The following is a 24484-nucleotide window of genomic DNA, read 5'->3' on the forward strand; positions in this document are numbered from 1 at the left end:
ACTGGGTAATTTATAAAGAAAAGAGATTTAATTGGCTCATGGCCCTGCAGGCTGTACAGGAAGCATAGCGGCTTCTGCTTCTGGGGAGGCCTTAGGAAACTTACAATCATGGGGGAAAGTGAAGGGGAGGCAGGCACATCTTACACGACTGGAGGAACAGAGAAAGGAGGAAGGTGCTACTTTTTTTTTTTTTTTTTTTGAGACAGAGTCTTACTCTGTCACCCAGACTGGAGTAAAGTGGCACGATCATGGCTCACTGCAGCCACCGCCTCCTGGGTTCAAGTGATTCTCCTGCCTCAGCCTCCCGAGTAGTTGGGATTGCAGGTGGGCACCACTACGCCTGGCTAATTTTTGTATTTTTAGTAGAGACAAGGTTTCACCATGTTGGCCAGGCTCCCAAAGTGCTGGGATTACAGGCGTGAGCCACTGCGCCTGGCCTGGAGGACATTTTTAATTGCCACAACTTATGGGAGGGATGCTACTGGCATCTCGTGAGTGGAGCCTAGGGATGCTGCCTAATATCGTCCAATGCACAGGATACCACCCCCACCACTGCAGTGGAGAGTTACTTGGCCCCAGATGTGAACAATGCTGAGGTCAGAAGACCTTGCCGTCGCATGACGGACTCATGCCATCACTTGAGACCCTGCATGGTACGCTGTCTTCCCAGGCTGATCTCGAACTCCCAGGCTCAAGCAACACTCCCTCCTTGGCCTCTCAAAGTGCAGAGATGACAGGCGGGAGCCACCACGCCTGGCTCCAGAATCTACAATTTTAACAATCAAGCAATATGCCCTATGGTAGATCGGCAGACTGTGTTTTCAGAAATATCATCTCAGGCAGAAAGGGCCAGGTGCAGTGGCTCACACCTGTAATCCCAGCACTTTGGGAGGCTGAGGCAAGTGGATCACTTGAGGTCAGGAGTTGGAGACCAGCCTGGTCAACATGGTGAAACCCCGTCTCTACTCAAAAATACGAAAATTAGCTGGGCGTGGTTGTGGGCACCTGTAATCCCAGCTACTGTGGAGGCTGAGGCAGGAGAATCTCTTGAACCCAGGAGGCAGAGGTTGCAGTGAGCTGAGATCGCACCACTGCACTCCAGCTTGGGCAACAGAGCAAGACTCTGTCACACGCACATACAAAGAAATAGCATATCAGGCAGAAAGATGCCAGAGATGTCTGAGGGACTTTGAACACCCTTATCCCTCTCTCTCTCTGCTCTGTCTTAGCTTGCTGTGCACCCCGTGCCTGGGCCCCTGTCCCAAGGTATGCCACCTCCTAGAAGGCGAGAAGACCATCGACTCGGTGACGTCTGCCCAGGAGCTCCGAGGATGCACTGTCATCAACGGGAGTCTGATCATCAACATTCGAGGAGGCAGTGAGTGCTCTCTGGGGGGGGCATCGGGGGTGCCTGCTGGGCTCCATGTCCATTTTCTTCCCCGCTCACAGCTCAGAGAAACATGGAGAAACCCCATCTCTACTAAAAATGCAAAAAACTTTGCCAGGTGTGGTGGCACATACCTGTAATCCCAGCTACACAGGAGGTTGAGGCAGGAGAATTGCTTGAACTCAGCAAGTGGAGGTTGCAATGAGCTGAGATTGCACCACTGCACTCCAGCCTGGGTGACAGAGTGAGACTCCATCTCAAAAAAAAAAAAAAAAAAGAAGACCAGGCGCGGTGGCTCACGCCTGTAACCCCAGCACTTTGGGAGGCTGAGGTGGGCGTATCACTTGAGGTCAGGAGTTTGAGACCAGCCAACATGGGGAAACCCCATCTCTGCTAAAAATACAAAAATTAGCCGGGCATGGTGGCACATGCCTGTAGTCCCAGCTTCTCGGGAGGCTGAGGCAGGAGAGTCACTTGAACCTGGGAGGCAGAGGTTGCAGTGAGCTGAGATCGCAACACTGCACTCCAGCCTGGGCCATAGACCAAGACTCCATTTCAAAAAAAAAAGAAAAGGAAAGAAAAGAAATACCATGTCAGGCAAAAAGGCATTCCTTTGCTTATTTCTTTAGTAAACATGTATTGAATACTCACAGTGAGTAAGGTCAAGTCCTTATCCTGCTGGATTTTTGCACATAAGTAAATCAACAGATATTTTAAGTTCAGGTGGTGGCCTGTGCTGTGAAGGGAAGTGCAGCAGGGTAATAGGTGGAATGGAAATGGGCAGCTTTTCCCTATAAAGGGCTCTGTCATGAATATATTCAGCCCTACAGGCCGGGCAATGTCTGTCATAACCACTCAGCTCTACTGTTGTAATATGAATACAGCCATAGACCCATGTCAGCTATTGGGCATGGCTTTGTTCCAATAAAACTTTATTTTACAAAACAGGTGGAATTTGGCCAGTGGGCTGTCATTGGTCAACCTCTGAAATAGAGAATAAAAGGGATTGCTTTTTTTTTTTTTTTTTTTTTTGTAGTTTTAGTAGAGACAGGGTTTCACCATGTTGGCCAGGCTGGTCTTGAACTCCTGACCTCAAGTGATCCACCTGCCTCACCCTCCCAAGGTGCTGGGATTACAGGCATGAGCCACCAGCACCTAGCCTGGGGTTGCTATTTTAGAGAAGTCTCTGGTGTGGGAAAAGAGGGTTTGAGATGATGGTGGAACAAGCCAAGCAGATATATGGTGGAAATAATATTCTGAGCAACAGAGGCAGCCAGTGCCAAGGTCCTGGGGCAGAAGTATGCTTGACCCATTTAAGGAATGCTAAGAACTACAGATTGTGTTCTAAGCATGATGAGGTTTTGTTTGTTTGTTTGTTTGTTTGTTTTGTTTTGTTTTTTGTTTTTTTTGAGACAGAGTTTCGCTCTTGTTGCCCAGGCTGGAGTGCAATGGTGCGATCTCGGCTCACCACAACCTCCGCCTCCCGGGTTCAAGCAGTTCTCCTGCCTCAGCCTCCCGAGTAACTGGGATTACAGGCATGTGCCACCACACCTGGCTAATTTTTTTTTTGTATTTTTAGTAGAGACGGGGTTTCTCCATGTTGGTCAGGCTGGTCTCGAACTCTTGACCTCAGGTGATCCGCCCACCTCGGCCTCCCAAAGTGCTGGGATTACAGATGTGAGCCACCGCGCCTGGCCAGCATGATGAGTTTTAAGCTGGGTGTGTCCAATCATTTACAGCCTGAGGGTTATCTTCTCACCGTGGAGAATCATGAGAAGATTGAAATATTTCTATAGAAACCCACTGAATATTCTCTCATTTCCTTAGATAATCTGGCAGCTGAGCTAGAAGCCAACCTCGGCCTCATTGAAGAAATTTCAGGGTATCTAAAAATCCGCCGATCCTACGCTCTGGTGTCACTTTCCTTCTTCCGGAAGTTACGTCTGATTCGAGGAGAGACCTTGGAAATCGGGTACGTGGGCCTGAATGCTAACTAGGAAGTTCAGGCATTAGAAAAACTTAAGGATTTTTTTGGCCAGGCGCGGTGGCTGATGCCTGTAATCCCATCACTTTGGGAGGCTGATGCGGGTGGATCACTTGAGGCCAGGAGTTCAAGACCAGCCTGGCCAACATGGTGAAACCCCATCTCTACTAAAAGTACAAAAATTAGCCAGGTGTGGTGGTGCACACCTGTAATCCCGGCTACTTGGAAGGCTGAGGCAGGAGAATAGCTTGAACCTGGGAGACAGAGGTTGCAGTGAGCCAAGATCACACCACTGCACTCCAGCCTGGGTGACAGAGTGAGACTCCGTCCACAAAAAAAAAAAAAGAAGAAAAGAAAAGAAGAAGAAAAACTTAAGGATTTTTTTAAAAAAACAAATAAAAGTTATGTGGCAAAACGTCCGGAGAAAAGAACTTGGAATGTGCCTAGAGGTCCATCCAGCCAAAAATTGTAAAAGCTGTTTTATAGTCATTCTTGAGAAACAAAAGTGGGAGCAGCCCAACCTTGGTGCCCATCTTCCAAGGGCACAGGCTGGAATTTTTGCTAAATAGGGCATCCGGCTGTTTGGGCTACATTGTAAGTAGAGTTTAACATGCATAAAATGGACATTTCTTCTTAGTCCCAGTTGTCCATCCTAATTTCTGGGATGGGCTCCATCTCAGTGTATTCCAATATATTCCAGCCTTCTCCTTGAGGTCCTAGAAACTCTGTTAGTAAAATAGCAGAAACTCAGACTAGCTGTGTTTCACACAGATCAAGATTGACTCATAGGCAGGAGGTCTGTGGAAGACCCAGGTTCTTTCCATCTTTGTGCTCCTCATGGTCACAAGATGGCTGCCTCAGCCCCGGCCTCACATCTGTAGAACAGACAGCCAATGGGGAAAGGGACAAAAGGACATGTTAATCAACATGAGCTGGTAAGTGATTCGAGAAGGAGGTCTAAACAATATAATTTAGACTATATTGTCTGCTGGAGTGCACTCCAGCAGACAATGTAGTCTCTGGGCAACAGAGTGAGACTCCGTCTCAATTTAAAAAACAAACAAACAAACAAAAACCTTCAGTGGCTCCTTTCTGCTTATTAAGGACGGTCACACATTCTTGGTCTTGATCTGGCATGCAGTATACTAGAGGGTCTGGTCCATTGCAACTCCAGCTATTTCCTGTCACCTGCTGGCCAAAACAGGCTACTTTGCTCTTCCCTGAGCTCAGCTTGGGTGCCTCTGAGTCATCAGTATTTCCCCTGTTTGCAGAAATTGGTTTCTGCAAAACCTATTCCTCAGTCCATCACAGACTCACCACCCCCCTTCAAGACTGAACTGAGCCTCCTTCCTGGCCATGAAAACTTCCTCAGCTTCCCCTGTTATCCCCATTCGACAAATATATGTTGAGTATGTGCCAAGCAAGTGGAGAGGATTAGGGATATAGCACCGAACAAGATCAACTCCAGGCATGGCCATACCATCTTGGAGCTGTAGAAGACCAGCTGTTGCATGACTAGATGTGTGTGTTATTTCCATAGGAACTACTCCTTCTATGCCTTGGACAACCAGAACCTAAGGCAGCTCTGGGATTGGAGCAAACACAACCTCACCATCACTCAGGGGAAACTCTTCTTCCACTATAACCCCAAACTCTGCTTGTCAGAAATCCACAAGATGGAAGAAGTTTCAGGAACCAAGGGGCGCCAGGAGAGAAATGACATTGCCCTGAAGACCAATGGGGACCAGGCATCCTGTAAGTCACTGGTCCCCAACCTTTTTGGCACCAGGGCCCGGTTTAGTGGAAGACGGTTCTTCCACGGATTGGTGGGGGGTGGGGATGGTTTCGGCATGATTCAAGTGCATTACATTTATGGTGCACCTTATTCCTATTATTGTTACATTGTAATGTATAATGAAAGAATTGGACAACTCACCATCAGGTAGAATCCATGGGAGCCCTGAGCTTATGTTCCTGCAACTAGATGGTCCCAGCTGGGAGTGATGGGAAGACAGTGGCAGATCATCAGGCTTTAGATTTTCATAAGGAGTGTGCAGTCTGGATCCCTCATGTGCACAGTTCACAATGGGGTTCATGCTCCTATGAGAATCTAATGCTGCCGCTGATCTGACAGGAGGCAGAGCTCAGGTGGTCATGCGAGCGATGGGGAGTGACTGTAAATACAGAGGAAGCTTCACTGGCTCGCCCACCACTCACCTCCTGCTGTACAGCCCTGTTCCTAACAGGCCATGGAGCAGTACTGGTCTGTAGCCCAGGGGCTGGGGACCCCTGCTGTAAGTGGTCCACAAACCAGATAATGTGGCTGTCCTCTCTCATCCATCACAGTGGCCCCCCGGGGGTGTTATTTCCCTCTTAACAACCCATTGTGTGATAGGCTTTCTTACTGAGGGCAGACTCTGCACATTTATTAATATTATCGCTATGCTTACTGCATGCAATATAGTACCTGATACGGGGTGAGGTCATACAAGCACTGAATGAATGGATGAATGAATGATGGATGAATGAATGATGGATGAATGAATGAATGGATGAATGAATGATGGATGAATGAATGAATGGATGAATGAATGATGGATGAATGAATGACATCTTATACGTGTATCAGGCTGATGCTGAAGAGTTCAGAGTTGAGTAAAATACCTATGTCAGTCTGCATGTCCTGGGAAGTGACTGCCAAATTGAAGTTTAGGAGTGCAGAAAATGTATAGAGAGGGTAATACCCATGAAATATGAAAGAGAGGAAGAGCTTCCTTTTTTTTTTTTTTTTTGAGACAGAGTCTTGCTCTGTCACCCAGGCTGGAGTGCAGTGGTGCGATCTTGGCTCACTGCAACCTCCTCCTCCTGGATTCAAGTAATTCTCTCGCCTCAGCCTCCAGAGTAGCTGGGACTAGAGGCACATGCCACCATGCCCGGCTAATTTTTTTTTGTATTTTTAGTAGAGACAGGGTTTTGCCGTGTTGGCCAGGGTGGTCTTGAATCCTGACCTCATGTGATCCTCCCACCTCGGCCTCCCAAAGTGCTGGGATTACAGGTGTGAGCCACCACGCCCAGCCATGAAGAGCTTTTTGACAATAGCGTGGATCTGACCTCTGTGAACAGAGAGCAGGAAGGAAGGAGGATAGGGCTGGGAGAACCTCAGACAGTGGTGTATCCCTGAGTCTTGTCCAAACCCAGAAAGAGCTCAAGGCCACAGTTGTCTGCAGGGAAGTTCTGCATTGCAATGGAACAGCCAGGCATCCACCAAGCTCAGTCACAGGTGGGGGTTGTCCAGGGAGAATCAGGTCTTGGCTGGAATGCTGTAGCGGATCGTGCAGCTGCAGGCTGCCTGCTGACTGCACTTCCCTGACAGATTCTGAGCAGTGAGCTGCCAGGGGCTTCTGTGACACCTCCATGGGGAGTTAGCTACTTATGTCAAAATGTAGTGCAAGGGCCGGGCATGGTGGCTCACGCCTGTAATCCCAACCCTTTGGGAGGCCGAGGCGGGCAGATCACTCGAGGTCAGGAGTTCGAGAGCAGCCTGGCCAATGTGGTGAAACCCCATCTCTACTAAAAAAATAAACAAAAACTAGCTGGGCGTGGTGGTGGGTGCCCGTAATCCCAGCTACTTGAGAGGTTGAGGCATGAGAATTGCTTAAACCTGGTAGGCGGAGGTTATAGTGAGCAGATATCGTGCCACTGTACTCCAGCCTTGGCAACAGAGCAAGACTGTCTCAAAAAAAAAAAAAAAAAAAAAAAAAAAAAAATTACAAGAAGAGAGAATGAGGTTGGGGTGAGGTTTAGGAGAGGGTTTGCCTTCTAGGTAGAGAGAATTACTTAGATGCGTCTCTCCAATGTCTAATGGTCTGCAGGCTCTCTAAAATCACTTGGCATGGGTTTATTTGCACTGGCGTTGCACCTCCTTCCAGGTCAGTCTTAGAAGTCCATGTGTGAGACAACATTGTGTCAGGACAAACATTATCCTTGGAAATCCCTTCCTCCAATACCTGTTGGCCAGTTGTCCTCGCGCGGGCACAGATCGTCCTTATTCAGTTGAGTGTCTGGCTGAGTCAAGTCATTGGCTTACGTGAGCGTGAGCGGCCAAGTTGCAAAACCGTTTCTTGCCTTTGAATCTCCCCCCATTCATACTCAGCCAGGCACGTGGGGAGGAGACCCTTAGGGGAAATAGCAGCCCAACCTCTCCCTTCTCACAGTCCCTCCAGGAAGTGTGGGGGTCCCAGGCTTTGGTCTGAGACTACACTGAAATAGCTTGTTTTTGCCTTTTGTTTTAACTTTTCCAGGTGAAAATGAGTTACTTAAATTTTCTTACATTCGGACATCTTTCGATAAGATCTTGCTGAGATGGGAGCCGTACTGGCCCCCCGACTTCCGAGACCTCCTGGGGTTCATGCTGTTCTACAAAGAGGCGTAAGTGGAAGAGATAGACCTTGCAGAGGCGAGGGCCGGCTGGCTCTGTGCTTGCCTCGTTTGTGCCCCAATGTGCCCCCCTCGGGTTCCTCTCTATCTCCCTCCTCCTCCTGGAATAAATACCTTAGGTTCCTTTTTACAATCTCACCGGTCAATGGTATGCAAAGTCAATACTGTCTGCTTTTATCAAATGCCGAAAATGGAAGCAGGCAGCTTTCGTAGAAGGCCGGACTGGCCAGTTTCCTAGGGCAGTATTCCATTTTGCCTGGCCTGTGTATGTCTCATCAGACATCCTTTGTAGTCAGGAACTCAGTCTACTGAGCGGATGTTATCAAATGTATTGCTTATCTATTTTTCATTTTTTTCCCCAACTTTTTTTTTTTTTTTTTTTGAGATGGAGTCTCGCTCTGTTGCCCAGGCTGCAGTGCAGTGGCACGATCTTGGCTTACTGCAACCTCTGCCTCCCGGGTTCAAGCAATTCTCCTGCCTCAGTCTCTTGAGTAGCTGGGATTACAGGCATGCACCATCACACCCAGCTAATTGGTGTATTTTTGGTACAGATGTGTTTTGCCATGTTGGCCAGGCTGGTCTCAAACTCCTGACCTCAGGTGATCCGCCCACCTTGGCCTCCCAAAGTGCTGGGATCACAGGCATGAGCCGCCACACCTGGCCAGTAGTAATATTAATAATAGTTCTAGCCCCCAAGATTGACCTTGTGCCTTGCTGAGAACTTATACACAGTCTAATCTTATCAATAACTTGCGAGGAAATTCCTGCTATTACTATTACTACAGGTTGAGTATCCCTAATCTGAAAATCTGAAATCTGTAATGCTCCAAAATCCAAAGCTTTTTGAGGGCCGACCTGATGCTCAACGGAAAAGCTCATTGGAGCATTTCAGATTTCAGATTTTTAGATTCGAGATGCTGAACTGGTACTATGCAAATTAACTAGTAAAATGCAAATATTTCAAAACCCAAAAATATCCAAAATCCAAAACACTTCTGGTCCCAATCATTTATTTATTTATTTATTCATTTTTAGACAGAGTCTCGCTCTGTCACCCAGGCTGAAGTGCAGTGGTGCGATCTCGGTTCATTGCAACCTCTGCTCCCGAGTTCAAGCGATTCCCTTGCCTCAGCCTCCAGAGCAACTGGGATTACAGGTGCCCACCACCATGCCTTGCTAATTTTTGTATTTTTAGTAGAGATGAGGTTTCACCATGTTGGCCAGGCTGGTCTCGAACTCCTGGCCTCAAATGATCCACCCACCTCAGCCTCCCAAAGTGCTAGGATTACAGGTGTGAGCTACCATGCCTGGCCAAATCCCAAGTATTTTGAATAAGGGATGCCCAAGCTGTGTTTTTGCATTGAGATGTCAGGGTTGGCGGTTCCTTTCTCTTCGGCTGTTCCCAAGTTATTTTTTCTTGCAGCATAAGATTGTTGGGTGAGTAAGATGTGACCCTACAGGATGTAACTTCCCAGGCCTCATCTGCACGGTGCTCAATGTGACGGTCTTTTTTTTTTTTTTTTTTGAGATGGAGTCTCGCTCTGTCGCCCAGACTGGGTGCAGTGGCCGGATCTCAGCTCACTGCAAGCTCTGCCTCCTGGGTTTATGCCATTCTCCTGCCTCAGCCTCCAGCATAGCTGGGACTACAGGCGCCCGCCACCCCGCCTGGCTAGTTTTTTGTATTTTTTAGTAGAGACGGGGTTTCACCGTGTTAGCCAGGATGGTCTCGATCTCCTGACCTCGTGATCCGCCCGCCTCGGCCTCCCAAAGTGCTGGGATTACAGGCTTGAGCCACCGCGCCCGGCCGTAATGTGACAGTTTTATAAAGGTAACCGCCTTCTGCTGTTTTGTCTTGAAAGCCCTTACCAGAATGTGACGGAGTTTGACGGGCAGGATGCGTGTGGTTCCAACAGTTGGACGGTGGTAGACATTGACCCGCCCCTGAGGTCCAACGACCCCAAATCACAGAACCACCCAGGATGGCTAATGCGGGGTCTCAAGCCCTGGACCCAGTATGCCATCTTTGTGAAGACCCTGGTCACCTTTTCGGATGAACGCCGGACCTACGGGGCCAAGAGTGACATCATTTATGTCCAGACAGATGCTACCAGTGAGTGTGTCTTGGGAATGTGAATTTGTCTGTGATTCAGACCTCTGGCTTTTAACAGGCTGATGCAGCGAGGTTGTATAAAATATTCCTTGATACGGTTATTGGCTTTTTTTTTTTTTTTTTTTGAGACAGGATCTTACTTTGTCACCCAGGCTGGAGTGCAGTGCAGTGGCGTGTTCATGGCTCACTGCAGCCTCAAACTCCCAGGCTCAAGCAATCCTTCTGCCTCAGCCTCCTAAGTAGAAGGAATTATCAGAGTATACCACTATGTGTGGCTATTTTTTTTTTTTTTGAGACAAAGTCTGGCTTCGTCACCTGGACTGGAGTGCAACAGCACAATCTCGGCTCGCTGCAACCTCTGCCTCCCAGGTGCAAGTAATTCTCCCATCTCAGCCTCCTGAGTAACTGGGACTGTAGGCATGCACCACCACAGCCAGCTAATCTGTGTATTTTTTTGTGGAGATAGAACATTGCTTTGTTACCCAGGCTGGTCTTGAACCCCTGGCCTCAAGTGATCCTCCTGCCTTGGCCTCCTAAAGTCCTGGGATTAGAAGTGTGAGCCACCTCGCCCAGTCAGTTATTGGCTTTTAAAGGAACTGAGTATTGAGGTTTATAGTTTCAGATGAGGCAGTAACAACAAGCCACTTGATGGGAATATTTATATTTTTCATCCTATTATGAAAAATTTTCAAATATTCACAGCATAGAAAGAACAACCCCACAGGCAGCCGCCTCCCAGCTTCAACCTTTGGTCATTTTTGTTTCATCTCGATGTCTTTTCCCTCTTCCAACTTGTTACTTCTTTTTGTTTTGTTTTTTTTTGTTGTTGTTGTTTTGACCTGGGGTATTTCATAGCAATTTAATTATGTTTTGTTTGTTTGTTTGAGATGGAGTCTCACTCTGTCACCCAGGCTGGAGTGCAGTGGCGCCATCTGGACTCACTGCAACCTCCACCTCCCGGGTTCAAGTGATGCTCCTGCCTCAGCCTCCCAAGTCGCTGGGATTACAGGTGTGCACCCCCATACTTGGCTAATTTTTGTTTTGTTTTGTTTTTTTGAGACAGAGTCTCACTCTGTTGCCCAGGCTGGAGTGCAGTGGTGGAATCTCAGCTCACTGCAACCTCCCCATCCCGGTTCAAATGATTCTCCTGCTTCAGCCTCCCAAGTAGCTGCAACTACCAGGCGTGCCACCCATGGCCAGCTAGTTTTTTTATTTTTAGTAGAGACGGGTTTCACCATGTTGAGCAGGATGGTTTCGATCTCTTGACCTGCAATCCGCCCACCTTGGTGGTATTACAGGCATGAGCCACCATGCCAGCTTTTTTTGTTTTGTTTTGTTTTGTTTTTGAGATGGAGTTTCGCTCTTGTTGCCCAGGTTAGAGTGCAATGGTGCTATCTCAGCTCACTGCGACCTCCACCTCCTGGGTTCAAGCAATTCTCCTGCCTCAGTGTCCCGAGTAGCTGGAATTACAGGCATGCGCCACCACGCTTGGCTAATTTTGTATTATTATTTTTTTTTGTAGAGACAAGCTTTCTCCATGTTGGTCAGGCTGGTCTCAAACTCCCGACCTCAGGTGATCTGCCCGCCTTGGCCTCCCAAAGTGCTGGGATTACAGGCGTGAGACATCACGCCCAGCCATTTTTGTATTTTTAATAGAGACAGGGCTTCACCATGTTGGCCAGGCTGCTCTGGAACTCCTGACCTCAAATGATCCGCCCACCTTGGCCTCCCAAAGTGCTGGGATTACAGGCGTGAGCCACTGGGCCCAGCCTAAGTATATTTTTGTAAAACCTAAGTGCTTCTCTTACAGCAGTAGTTCCCAAATGGGGTTAACTGCTCTTCCAGGGAACAGTTGCCAGTCAATGTCTGGAGACGTTTTTGGTTGTCACAGCTGTGGAGATGAAACCACTGGCATTTCGTGGGTGGAAGCCAGAGAGGCTGTTTCATGTCCTGCAACACACAGGATGCACCCTCCATCATGACAAAGAATTATCCAGCCCCAAAAGCCGATAGTGCTGAGGATGAGAAAGCCCGTCCTATAGGCTCAAAATCAGCTTTTTTTTTTAGACAGAGTCTCGCTCTGTTACCCAGGCTGGAGTGCAGTGGCGCAATCTCGGCTCACTGCAAGCTCCACCTCCCGGGTTCACACCATTCTCCTGCCTCAGCCTCCCGAGTAGCTGGGACTACAGGTGCCCACCACCACGCCCGGCTAAGTTTTTGTATTTTTAGTCGAGACAGGATTTCACTGTGGTCTCGATCTCCCAACCACATGATCCGCCCGCCTCGGCCTCCCAAAGTGCTGGGATTACAGGCATGAGCCACCGTGCCCGGCCCTTTTTTTTTTTTTTAACGGAGTTTCGCTCTTGTCTCCCAGGCTGGAGTTCAATGGCACGTTCTCGGCTCACTGCAACCTCCGCCTCCCGGGTTCAAGATTCTCCTGCCTCAGCCTCCCAGGAAGCTGAGATTACAGGCGCCCACCACCATGTCCAGCTAATTTTTATTTTTTTAGTAGAGACAGAGTTTCACCATGTTGGCCAGGTGTGGTCTCGAACTCCTGATCTCAGGTGATTCAGGTGATTCGGCCACCTGAAGTGCTGGGATTACAGGCATGAGCCACCATGCCCGGCCTCGAACTCAAACTTTATAAATCACCCTATCTTCTTCAGTTAATCCCCTCTCATCCTATATCTTTTAGTGATACCAAAAGACTTACAGTTTTCAGAAACTTCTAGCTCCCAGGTGTTTGGACTCCCTCCCCACCCCCAGCTCCCTCACCCACCTCTGTTACTTTGGGTTTTTTGGGTTTTGTTTGTTTGGTTGGTTTTTTTTTTTCTTTCTTTCTTTCTTTGAGAAAGGATCTTGTTCTGTCGCCCAGGCTGGAGTGCAGTCATGCGATCACAGCTCACTGCAGCATCAGCCTCCTGAGTTCCAGCGATCCTCCCATCTCAGATCCCAACTAGCTGGGACCACAGGCGTGCTTCCTCATGCCTGGCTGATTTTTATGATTTTTAGTAGAGACAGGGTCTTGCTATGTGACCCAGGCTGGTCTCAAACTCCTGAGCTCAAGCAATCCTCCCGCCTCAGCCTCCCAAAGTGCTGGGATTACAGGTATGAGCCACTCTGTCAGCCGCCTCCATTCTTGAGGGGAAGGTTTTGTAGACTGAATGCCAGGTCATCGACACCATCCAGTGGCTTCAAGTCTGCCCCATGACTGGGTTCTATTGAGGACAGATGTTAATCGGAAAAATGTGAGTTTATTTGTCTCTTCCCACTATCCTCTCTTTCCCCAGCAGCATCTGCCCATTGCCCAGAACAGAGAGAGTTTAGCTCGTAGTCAGAGAGCGTTAGTGTTTGTTGCAGAAATGGATAAATGAATGCTCACATAATCTGGGATGTGAAAGGGCTACTGCTTGGTATCCCGTGCCCTGATTGGATGAGGATTCCCTGTATGTCTCCAGTTTTCTCCGATGTTAAAGAACACTGCGGCGGCCGGACACAGTGGCTCACACCTGTAATCCCAGCACTTTGGGAGGCCAAAGCAGGCGGATCACCTGAGGTCGGGAGTTCGAGACCAGCCTGGCTAACATGCCAAAACCCCACCTCTACCAAAACTACAAAAATTAGCCAGGCATGGTGGCGGGCGCCTGTAATCCCAGCTACTGAGGAGGCTGAGGCAGGAGAATGGCTTGAACCTGGGAGGTGGAGGTTGCAATGAGCCAAGATCACGCCACTGCACTCCAACCTGGGTCACAGAGCAAAGACTCTGTCTCAAACAAAACAAAACAAAACAAACAAAAAACCAAAACCAAAACCGAAACAAACAAAAACAAAACAATACAAACAAAAGAAAACAAAACAAAAAACATAACAAAAACACTGCAGCAAACATCCTTATGATGGCTCTTTTTTTTTTTTTTTTTTTGAGACAGAGTCTTACTCTGTCGCGAGGTTGGAGTGCAGTGGCACAATCTCGGCCTCGCTGCAACCTCCACCTCCCGGTTCAAGCCATTCTTCCTGCCTCAGCCCCTCCCGAGGTACTGGGCTACAGGCGGTGCACCCCACGCCTGGCTAATTTTTTTTTTTTAACTTTTAATAGACACCGAGTTTTCACCATGTGGCCAGCGATGGTCTCGCATCTCCTGACCTCGTGATCGCCCCACCTGTGCGTCGCCCCAATAGTGTTGGGATGATGTCTCATGAGTGTCTTAATGTCTCCCCACATCCGCCCACCAGCTTTTTGTGCACAACTCTTTCTCATGATGTTACCATTCCTTTCTCTTTGCAGACCCCTCCGTGCCCCTGCACCAATCTCAGTATCTAACTCATCATCCCAGATTATTTTGAATGGAAACCCCCCTCGACCCCAACGGCAACATTCAACCCACTACCTGTTTTCTGGGAGAGGCAGCGGAAGACAGTGAGCGTTCTACTGGATATTGCCCCTCAAAGGTGACGGCGCGGCAGCTGTGCGATCGGTGCGGGTTTGCCCATGTGCTAACTGCATGCCCACTTTGCTTCACCTCTAGGGAAGCAGCCATCCCTTCCGGTCTCAGTGTCGGAGCCACACCACACACACTCCTCGTTCTATCTCATTACGAAAACATACATACGTGTTTTATATCATTTATTTATTACTTTTAATTTATTACTTTTGAGATGGAGTTCACTGTTGTTGCCAGGCTGGAGTGCAATGGCGCGGTCTTGGCTCATCGCAACCTCCGCCTCCCATTCAAGCGATTCTCGCTGCTTCAGCCTCCCAAGTAGCTTGGGATTACAGGCCACGCACCACCTACTGCCCAGCTAATTTTGTATTTTAGTAGAAGACGGGGTTTTCTCCATGTTGGTCAGCTGTCTCAAACTCCTGACCTCAGGTGACTGCAGGTGGATCACCCGCCCGCCTCCCAAATGCTGGGATTACAAGGCGTGGATCACCACACCTGGCCTTTTTTTTTTTTTTTCTTTTTTTTTTGAGACAGGTCTTACTCTGTCACCCAGGCTGGAGTGCAAGTGGCATGATCTCTGCTCACTGACCTCTACCTCCCAGCTCAAGCAATCCTCCGCCTCAGCCTCATGAGACCTGGATACCACAGTTGTCCACATGTGTGCACAGCATGCCTAGGTAATGTTTTTTTTTTGGAACAGGTCTCACTCTGGTCACCAGGACAGAGTTGCAGTGGTACCAATCTCGGCTCATGCAACTTGCACCTCCCAGCACAAGTTGATTCTCCTGCTCAGGCTCCTGGTAGCTGTACTACAGCCGCCTGCCACCCACACCCGCTAATTTTGCTTTTTAGTTAGAGATGGTTTTTACCATGTTGGCCAGGCTGGTCTTGAACTCCTGACCTCAAATGATCACCCCCCTTGGCCTCCCAAAGTGCTTGGGATTACAGACATGAGCCACTGCCGCCCAGCCCTGGCTAAGTTTTAAACTTCTTTTTGTAAGATGGAGTCTCCTATATTGCCCAGCTGTCTCAAACTCCTGCTTCAATCCAATTCACCCCCTCAGCCTCCCAAAGTGCGTGGGATTATAGGCTTGAGCCACTATGGCTCATTATATACATCTTTTTTTTTTTTTTTTTTTTTTTTTGAGAACGAGTCTCGCGTGCGCTGTGTCTCCCAGACGGAGTGCAGTGGTGTGATCTTGGCTCCACTGCAAACTCCGTCTCCCGGTGTTCCACCATTCTCCTGCCTCAGCCTCCCGAGTAGCTGGGAACTACAGCGGCCTCCACCAGCGCCCGGCAATAATTTGTATTTGTAGTAGAGACGGGGTTTCACCATGTTAGCCAGGATGGTCTCGATCTCCTGACCTTGTGATCCGTCCGCCTTGGCCTCCCAAAGTGCAGGGATTACAGGCGTGAACCACAGTGTCCGGCCTACATACACATTTTTAAACATCGTAACACAAGCACACACTCTGAAGATTTGTGTCAAAACCAGATTTTCCCCATGTCTTGGTACCATTTCCCTCTGCAATTTTCTCCATTTCCCTCTCCTTCATTCTCCCTCCCTATCTTCCTTGTCCTCTTCATCCCTCCTCACACTGATGGGGATGCAGCTGTGTTAACCCACACAAGGCTTCCGTGCAAAGCTAGAAACCCACTAATGGTTATTGACAAAGTCAGGGAAGGATTTTGGCCCCACTGAGATCCCTTAGTTGTAAGGATCGAAGGCAGCAAAAATCGATTATCTCATATCCCCCACCCCACACTGTCAATTAAAAATGTCCACCAGGCTTGGCGCTCATGCCTGTAATCCCAGCACACTGGGAGGCCAAGGTGGGTGGATCACTGGAGGCCAGGACTTTGAGACCAGCCTGAGCAACATAGCAAGATCCCATCTCTACAAAAATTTTTAAACAATGGTGGTGTACACCTTTAGTCCCAGTTACTCAGGAGGTCCAGGTGGGAGGATCTCTTGAGGCCAGGAGTTCGAGTCTGCAGTGAGTTGTGATTATTCTACTGCACTCCAGCCTGGGTGACAGAGCAAGACCCTGTCTCTATAAAAAAAATATATACAAAATAAAAAAATATAAATGACATTAAATGCATTCACAATGTTGTGCAATCATTTTATTTTATAAAAATTATATTTATAAATATAACTTATAAATAATTGCATAAATAATTTTATTATACAACTTAATGACAAATTTTCAGTCCTAATCTTGTTTACTTAATGGACCGCCATCCATCTGAAGGAAAATGGATTAATATTTGAAGTCTCAAACTAGCATGTATACATTAGTTTAAAATTATTATTATTATTAATTATTTTTTGAGATGGAGTCTTACTCTGTCACCCAGGCTGGAGTGCAGTGGCTTGATCTCAGCTCACAGCAACCTCCACCTGCCGGGTTCAAGCGATTCTTGTGCCTCAGCTTCCTGAATAGCTGGGATTACAGGTGCTGCCACTACACCGGCTAATTTTTTTGTTTTTAGTAGAGACAGGGTTTCATCATGTTGGCCAGGGTGGTCTTGAACGCCTGACCTCAAATGATCCACCCGCCTCAGCCTCCCAAAGTGCTGGAATTACAGGCGTGAGCCACAGCGCCCGGCCCTAAAATTATTTTAACATTGGGTTTTTTAAAAACCCATCAAACTGGAGAAGGATCTGTCACTTTTTTCTTTTTCTAAGATGGGGTCTCATTCTGTTGTCCAGGCTGGAGTACAGTGGCACAATCATAGCTCACTGCAGCCTCGAACTCCTGGGCTCAAACGATCTTCCCACCTCAGCCTCCTGAGTAGCTGGACTACTCAGAACTATAGGCCTGAGACACTACACCTGGCTAATTGTTTAAAATAATTTTTTAGGCCGGACGCAGTGACTCATACCTGTAATCCCAGCACTTTGGGAGGCTGAGGCAGGCGGACCACCAGGGGTCAGGAGTTCGAGACCAGTCTGGCCAACATGGCAAAACCCCATTTCTACTCAAAATACAAAATTTAGCCGGGCATGGTGGCATGTACCTGTAATCCCAGCTACTCAGGAGGCTGAGGCAGGAGAATTGCTTGAGCCTGGAAGGCAGAGGTTGCAGTGAGCTGAGATCGTACCACTGCACTCCAGCCTCGGCAACAAAAGTGAAACTCCATCTGAGAAAAAATATATCAGAATAATAATAATAATAATGTTTTAGAGGTGGGGATCTTGATATGTTGCCCAGGCTGGTCTCGAACTCCTGACCACAAGCGATCCTCCTGCCTCAGCCTCCCAAAGTGCTAGTATTACAGGCATGAGCTGCTGCGCTGGGCCCATTTCTCTCTTTAGTTTCGGTTTCCTTGTGTGTCTTGCTGTCTTTTTCTTGAGATATTTTCTGTTAGTGATATCCTTAGTCCACGACCCTGGAGGAGAAGGCCAGGGGGCCGCTGGCGAGTGAGGTGTGGCTGAGGCCAGGAGCTCAACATTTGCTCTTGCCTCCAGCCCTGACCTACTGAAGGACTTTGGCCACATTCCCAAGCAAGTCACCGTCTGCCTCCTTTTTGGGAGAAGGGGCGGGGGAACAGATGATCTCTGGGAGCTGTCCCAGCTCTAAGCTCATATGCTATATGTGTGTGTGTGACATCATCCCCGCCTGAACCAAGGGTTGCAAACGTGATTTATCTCCTTCGATGCTTTATATAACTCCGGGGTGAGTCCAGTCATCAGCTCCGCTCTAAGCTGTTGGCCCTGCATTCAAGTAACCAGAACCACCCGTGAGAGCTGCCACCAGCAGTGTCACTCAAAGCTTTCTTTCTTTCTTTTTTTTTTTAAATTCCGAAAGTCTAAATCTAATTACCAAGGGACCGTTTAAACATGGTTTTATTTGTAATTGTCGCAAAGTTAATATCATTAAAAGGAAACTCACTAAGGACAAATTCTGTGTGATTTCACTCCTAGGAGGTCCCTAGAGTCCTCAGATTCATAGAGACAAAAAGTAGAATGGGGAGTGTCAGGGACTGGGGAGGGGACGGGTTGGGGACAGAGTTTCAGTTTGGGAAGATGAGAAAGTTCCGGAGATGATGGTGGTGATGATTGCACAACACTGTGAATGCACTTAATACCACAGAACTGTGCACCTAAAATGGTTGAGATTTACCGGGCACAGTGGCTCACGCCTGTAGTCCCAGCACATTGGGAGGCCAAAGTGAGTGGATCACTTTGAGGCCAGGAGTTCGAGACCAACCTGGGCAACATGGTGAAATCCCGTCTCTACTAAAAATACAGAAATTAGCGGCCGGGCGCAGTGGCTCACGCCTATAATCCCAGCACTTTGGGAGGCCAAGGCGGGCGGATCACGAGGTCAGGAGATTGAGACCATCCTGGTTAACATGGTGAAACCTTATCTCTACTAAAAATACAAAAAATTAGCCAGGTGTGGTGACGGGTGCCTGTAGTCCCAGCTACTCGGGAGGCTGAGGCGGGAGAATGGCGTGAACCCGGGAGGTGGAACTTGCAGTGAGGTGAGATCGCGCCATTGCACTCCAGCCTGGCAACAGAATGAGACTCCATCTTAAAAAACAAACAAACAAAGAAAAAGATTGAGATGGTAAATTGGTAAATTTTATGTGACATTTATTTTTCCACAATTTAATACACACACACACAAATAAGCTTACAAACCCTTCCTGTTAATATCACTAGTGTATGTGCTGTTATCATAAAATAGACATCGCATACAATTTATTGTAACTGTGTTTAAGGGCACAGTTTCGCTGCATCAAGTGCGTTGCCGTGGTTGTGCAACCATCACCACCATCATCTCCAGAACTTTCTCAACTTCCCAAACTGAAACTGTCCCCATGAAACACTCACTCCCCTTCTCCTTCCCCCAGCCCCAGCACCCACCATCCTCCTTTATGTCTTTATGAATCTGATGACGCTAGAGACTTCATTATGCTTAATTTTTCTTTTTTTCTTTTCTTTTTTTTTGAGACGGGGTCTCGCTCTGTCGCCCAGGCTGGAGTGCAGTGGCACAATCTTGGCCCACTGCAAGCTCCGCCTCCTGGGTTCACGCCATTCTCCCACCTCAGCCTCCCGAGTAGCTGGGCCCTACAGGCGCCCGCCACCACGCCCGGCTAATTTTTTGTATTTTTTGGTAGAAACGAGGTTTCACCGTGTTAGCCAGGATGGTCTCGATCTCCTGACCTCGTGATTGCCTCGGCCTCCCAAAGTGCTGGGATTACAAGCGTGAGCCACCATGCCCGGCCCATTGTGCTTCATTTTTCTAATCTCAGAAAAACCACAGTGTACCAGGTTTCCTGCAGTGGATATTAGGAAGAGGTAGCAGGTGTCAGGAATGATATCTGTGCCTGAACAAATATCCTTTCCTCTCCAAATAATAATAATAATAATAATTATAATAATAATACCAGGAGCTTCCCTTATTCAGGCAGTTCTACATTTTTTTTTTTTCCATCTGTATTGCTGTAACTAGCTCCCATCAGAGTTAACCCAGGCAGGTTATTCTATGTCTATTTATAAACATAAGAAGTATTTTCCAGTCTCTTGGAGGCTTTTAAAGCTGTATAAATACTTGGGTGTCCGAGTCGATACTCACCATTCACAGGAAGGTACTTGATACACGATTTAGAGCTTATTGTCTATCCTGGAGGCATTAAGGGGAGGAGAGAACGATGGAATTTCCTTTGCTCAGCAGTCACCAGGCACCAAGCAAGGTGGCAGCAGGGGAGGTGACTCTCCAGGAACTGTTGCAGATTTTGCTTGTAAAGAGCTGTGTCCGTCCATATTAGTGGCTGAACCAGAGGCGTAACTGTGCTTGCACCATGGGTCACAAGAACCCTGGAATTTGACTTCAGGGGTTAAGACATGACCAGCTGCGGTACTTAAGTATTGTAGGCTGGGTGCGGTGCCTCATGCCTGTAATCCCAGCACTTTGGGAGGCCGAGGCGGGCAGATTGTTTGAGCTCAGGAGTTTGAGATCAGCCTGGCAAACATGACAAAACTCCGTCTCTACCAGAAAGAAAAAAAAAAAAAAAAAAAATTGGCCAGGCATAGTGGCTCACGCCTGTAATCCCAGCACTTTGGGAGGCCAAGGCAGGTGGATCACCTGCGGTCAGGAGTTCGAGACCAGCCTGGCCAACATGGCGAAACACCATCTCTAATAAAAATACAAAAAAAAATTAGCCAGGCGTGGTGGTGCATGCCTGTAATCCCAGTTACCCAGGAGAGCTGAGACAGGAGAATCGCGTGAACCCGGTAGGCAGAGGTTGCAGTGAGCCAAGATTGCGCCACCGCACTACAGCCTGGGTGACAGAGCAAGATCCCATCTCAAAAAAAAGAAGAAGAGGAAAAAAGAGAGAAATAGTATTGTATTTTTAGGACTGCTACCTTTATAAACTACTGGTGTTCTTCATTTATTAATTTTTAAATTCCCTTTCTGTGCGTATTTGACAGATTCCTTCCTCTGTCTCCTCTCATGCCTTTAGGTCAGGGTTTCTCTACCTTGTATTTTTGATATCTGGTGTTGGATCATTCTCTGGGGTGGGGCTGTCCTGGGCATTTCAGGGTACTGAGCAGCATCCCTGGTCTCCACCCATTCCATGCTCCAGGAGGATGCTGCAGCCAGGTCCTGACACCCAAAAATATCTCCAGATGTTGCCCAATGTCCCTAGTGGGAGAGAAAATCGCCCCCTGGGTGAGAACCATATACTGATCAAGTCAGTTTTCTGGACCCCTGAGAATTCCATGTGGATGCCCAGTGTGGTGACTCGGGCCTGTAATCCCAGCACTTTGGGAGGCCGAGGCGGGCTGATCACATGAGGTCGGGAGTTCCAGAACAGCCTGGCCAATATGACGAAACCCTTCTGTACTAAAAATACAAAAAATTAGCCGGGCGTGATGGCACGCGCCTGTAGTCCCAGCTACTTGGGAGGCTGAGGCAGGAGAATGGCTTGAATCCAGGAGGTGGAGGCTGCACCGAGCCAAGATCGCACCACTGCACTCCAGTCTGGGTGACAGAGCAAGGCTGTCTCAAAGAAAAAAAAAAAAAAAAAAGAATTGCATATGGAATTCTACTCTGCCCTCCCATCTTATTTGTGTGGTTGATTAATTGATTGATTGATTGATTCATTCATTCATTCATGCAGCTGTGACCTGGCTCCTTCTCCTTCTCCTTCTTCTCTTTCTTCTTCTTCAATGTGATTTCACTCTGTTGCCCAGGCTGGAGTGCAGTGACCCCATCTCAGCTCACTGCAGCCTCGACTTCCCAGGCTCAAGCAATCCTCCTACCTCAGCCTCCTGAGTAGCCGGAATTGCAGGCACACACCACCATGCCTGGCTAATTTTTGTATTTTTTGGTAGAGATGGGGTATCATGATGTTGGCCAACCTCATATTGAACTCCTGGGCTCAAGTGATCCCCCCGCCTCGGCCTCCCAAAGTGCTGGGATTACAGGAGTGAGCCACCACACCTGGCCAGACTTTTTTTTTAATATGCCAAGAAAATTCCTGTCCTGGGGCCTTTCCACTGGGTTTCTGCTATGTCTGAATTGCTTTACACCACAATATGTGGATGGTGCTTTCCTTTGCTGAATTCAGGATGTCTCAGCGGTGACTTTCTTTGAGATCCCTCCATGAAAATGGCACCCCCAGACACCCTCTGTCCTTTTACCCCAACATCTGACCCGTGACTGTGTATTTACTAGTTTATTGTAGATTGTAAAGACACAGGCATTGTCTGGTTACCTTATAATCTTCAGTCCTGTGATTATGGCGTCTGGCAGTCGTTGCTTTTTTTTTTTTTCTTTTTTGAGATGGAGTCTCTCTCGTCGCCTAGGCTGGAGTGCAGTGGCGCGATCTCGGCTCACTGCAAGCTCCGCCTCCAGGGTTCACGCCATTCTCCTGCCTCAGCCTCCCGAGTAGCTGGGACTACAGGCGCCCGCCACCACACCCAGCTAATTTTTTGTTTGTTTGTTTGTTTGTTTTAGTAGAGACAGGATTTCACCTGTTAGCCAGGATGGTCTCGATCTCCTGACCTTGTGATCCACCCCCGTGGGCCTCCCAAAGTGCTGGGATTATAGGCATGAGCCACCGCGCCCGGCCAGTTGTTGCTTTTTTTTGAGACAGAGTCTCGCTCTGTCACCCAGGCTGCCATGCAGTGGTGCGATCTTGGCTCACTGCAACCTCTGCCTCCCGGGTTCAAACGATTCTCCTGCTTCAGCCTCCTGAGTAGCTGGGATTATAGGCACCTGCCACCACACCCGGCTAACTTTTGTATTTTGAGTAGAGACGGGGTTTCGCCATGTTGGCTAGGATGGACCTCCTGACTTCAAGTGATCCGCCTGCCTCAGCCTCCCAAAGTGCTGGGATTACAGGAGTGAGCCACCGCGCCTGTCAGTTTCTATTAGGTTGGTGCAAAAGTAATTGTGGTTTTTTTGCCATTACCTTTAATGGCAAAAGCTGCAATTACTTATGCATTAACATAATAAAACATGTTGACATGCCCTTCTCAGATACTCTAGATACAGATATGTTATGTATTTATTTTTTTGAGATGGAGTCTGGTTCTGTCACCCAGGCTGGAGTGCAGTGGCGCCATCTCGGCTCACTGCAACCTCCACCTCCCAGGTTCAAGCGATTCTCCTGCCTTGTCCTCCTGAGTAGCTGGGATTACAGGCATGCACCACTACACCTGGCTAATTTTTGTATTTTTGGTAGAGACGGGGTTTTACCACATTGACCAGGCTGGTCTCGAACTCCTGACGTCAGGTGGTCTGCCTCCCTCGGCCTCCCAAAGTGCTGGGATTACAGGTGTGATCTGCCCGGCCTGTTATTGGTTATTTTACTTTATTTTTAGTAGAGACAGGGTTTCACCACATTGCCCAGGCTGGTCTTGAACTCCTGGGCTCAAGTGATCCTCACACCTCAGTCTCCGAAAGTGCCAGGATTACAAGTGTGAGCCACTGTGTTCGGCTATATTTTTAATCTTTGAGACTGGGTTCTACTCAGTCACCCAGGCTGAAGTGTAGGGGCGCAATCGCAGCTCACTGCAGCCTCGGCCTCCTGGGCTCAAGCAATCCTCTCACCTCAGCCGCCCAAGTTAGCTGGGACCACAGGCGTGAACCATAGTGTCTGGCTTTTTTCCAAAGCGGAACTTGAATCTAGGCTGTGTCTCAGCTCGGCCTCTCTGAGAAGGTGATCCCTCTTCACTGTATGTGTGTGTGGGGGGGGGTGTGGTGTGTTTGTGGTGTGTGGCCTGGGTGTTTGTCGTGTGTGTGAGATTTGTGTGGTGTGTGTGTGATTTGTGTGGTGTGTGTGTGTGGCATGGGTGTGTGGTGTGTGTGTGATTTGTGTGTGGTGTGTGGTGTGTGTGTGATTTGTGTGGTGTATGTGGTGTGTGTAATTTGTGTGGTGTGTGTGGTGTGTGGTGTGGGTGTGTCGTGTGTGGTGTGAGATTTGTGTGGTGTGTGGCATGGGTGTGTGTCGTGTGGGGTGTGTGGTGTGGATGTGTGTGGTGTGATTTGTGTGGTGTGTGTGTGATTTGTGTGGTGTGTGAGTGGTGTGTGTGGTGTGTGGTGTGTGTGTGGTGTGTGGTGTGTGTGTGGTGTGTGTGATGCATGTGTGGTGTGTGGTGTGTTGGTGCATGTGTGGTGTGTGTGTAGTGTGCGTGGTGTGTGGTGTGTGTGGTGTGTGTGGTGTATGTGTGGTGTGTGTGTGGTGTGTGTGGTGTATGTGTGGTGTGTGTGTGGTGTGTGTGTGGTGGGTGTGTGTGGGGGGTGTGTGGTGTGTGGCATGTGGTGTGTGTGGTGTGTGTGATGTGTGTGTGGTGTGGTGGGTGTGTGGTGTGTGTGATGTGTGTGTGTGTGGTGGGTGTGTGTGGATGTGTGTGGTGTATGTGTGGTGTGTGTGGATGTGTGTGGTGTGTGGTGTGGTGTGTGGGGTTTGTGGGGGGTGTGTGGTGTGTGATGCGTGTGTGGTGTGTGTGTGTAGTGTGTGGTGTGTGATGTGTTGGTGCATGTGTGGTGTGTGTGTAGTGTGCATGGTGTGTGGTGTGTGTGTGGTGGGTGTGTGTGGTGTATGTGGTGTGTGTGGATGTGTGTGGTGGGTTGTGTGGTGGATGTGTGTGGGATATG

The 24484-nt window shown here is 48.4% G+C and overlaps 1 protein-coding gene across 1 annotated transcript in view; it reads left to right on the top strand.

Annotated features, from left to right (window-relative positions):
- The window catches only part of INSR (insulin receptor), a 204414-nt gene that overhangs the window by 135679 nt on the left and 44251 nt on the right, over positions 1-24484 (top strand). The window contains 10 exon segments of the mRNA XM_017880002.1: positions 1230-1378; positions 3215-3359; positions 4912-5126; positions 7673-7799; positions 9668-9918; positions 14204-14218; positions 14221-14259; positions 14262-14335; positions 20295-20325; positions 21951-21962. Coding sequence (XP_017735491.1) covers positions 1230-1378; positions 3215-3359; positions 4912-5126; positions 7673-7799; positions 9668-9918; positions 14204-14218; positions 14221-14259; positions 14262-14335; positions 20295-20325; positions 21951-21962 — 1058 coding nt within the window.

The sequence above is a fragment of the Rhinopithecus bieti genome, unplaced genomic scaffold (genome assembly GCF_001698545.2).
Source record: "Rhinopithecus bieti isolate Rb0 unplaced genomic scaffold, ASM169854v2 scaffold_10589, whole genome shotgun sequence".
NCBI classification, from domain to species: domain Eukaryota; kingdom Metazoa; phylum Chordata; class Mammalia; order Primates; family Cercopithecidae; genus Rhinopithecus; species Rhinopithecus bieti.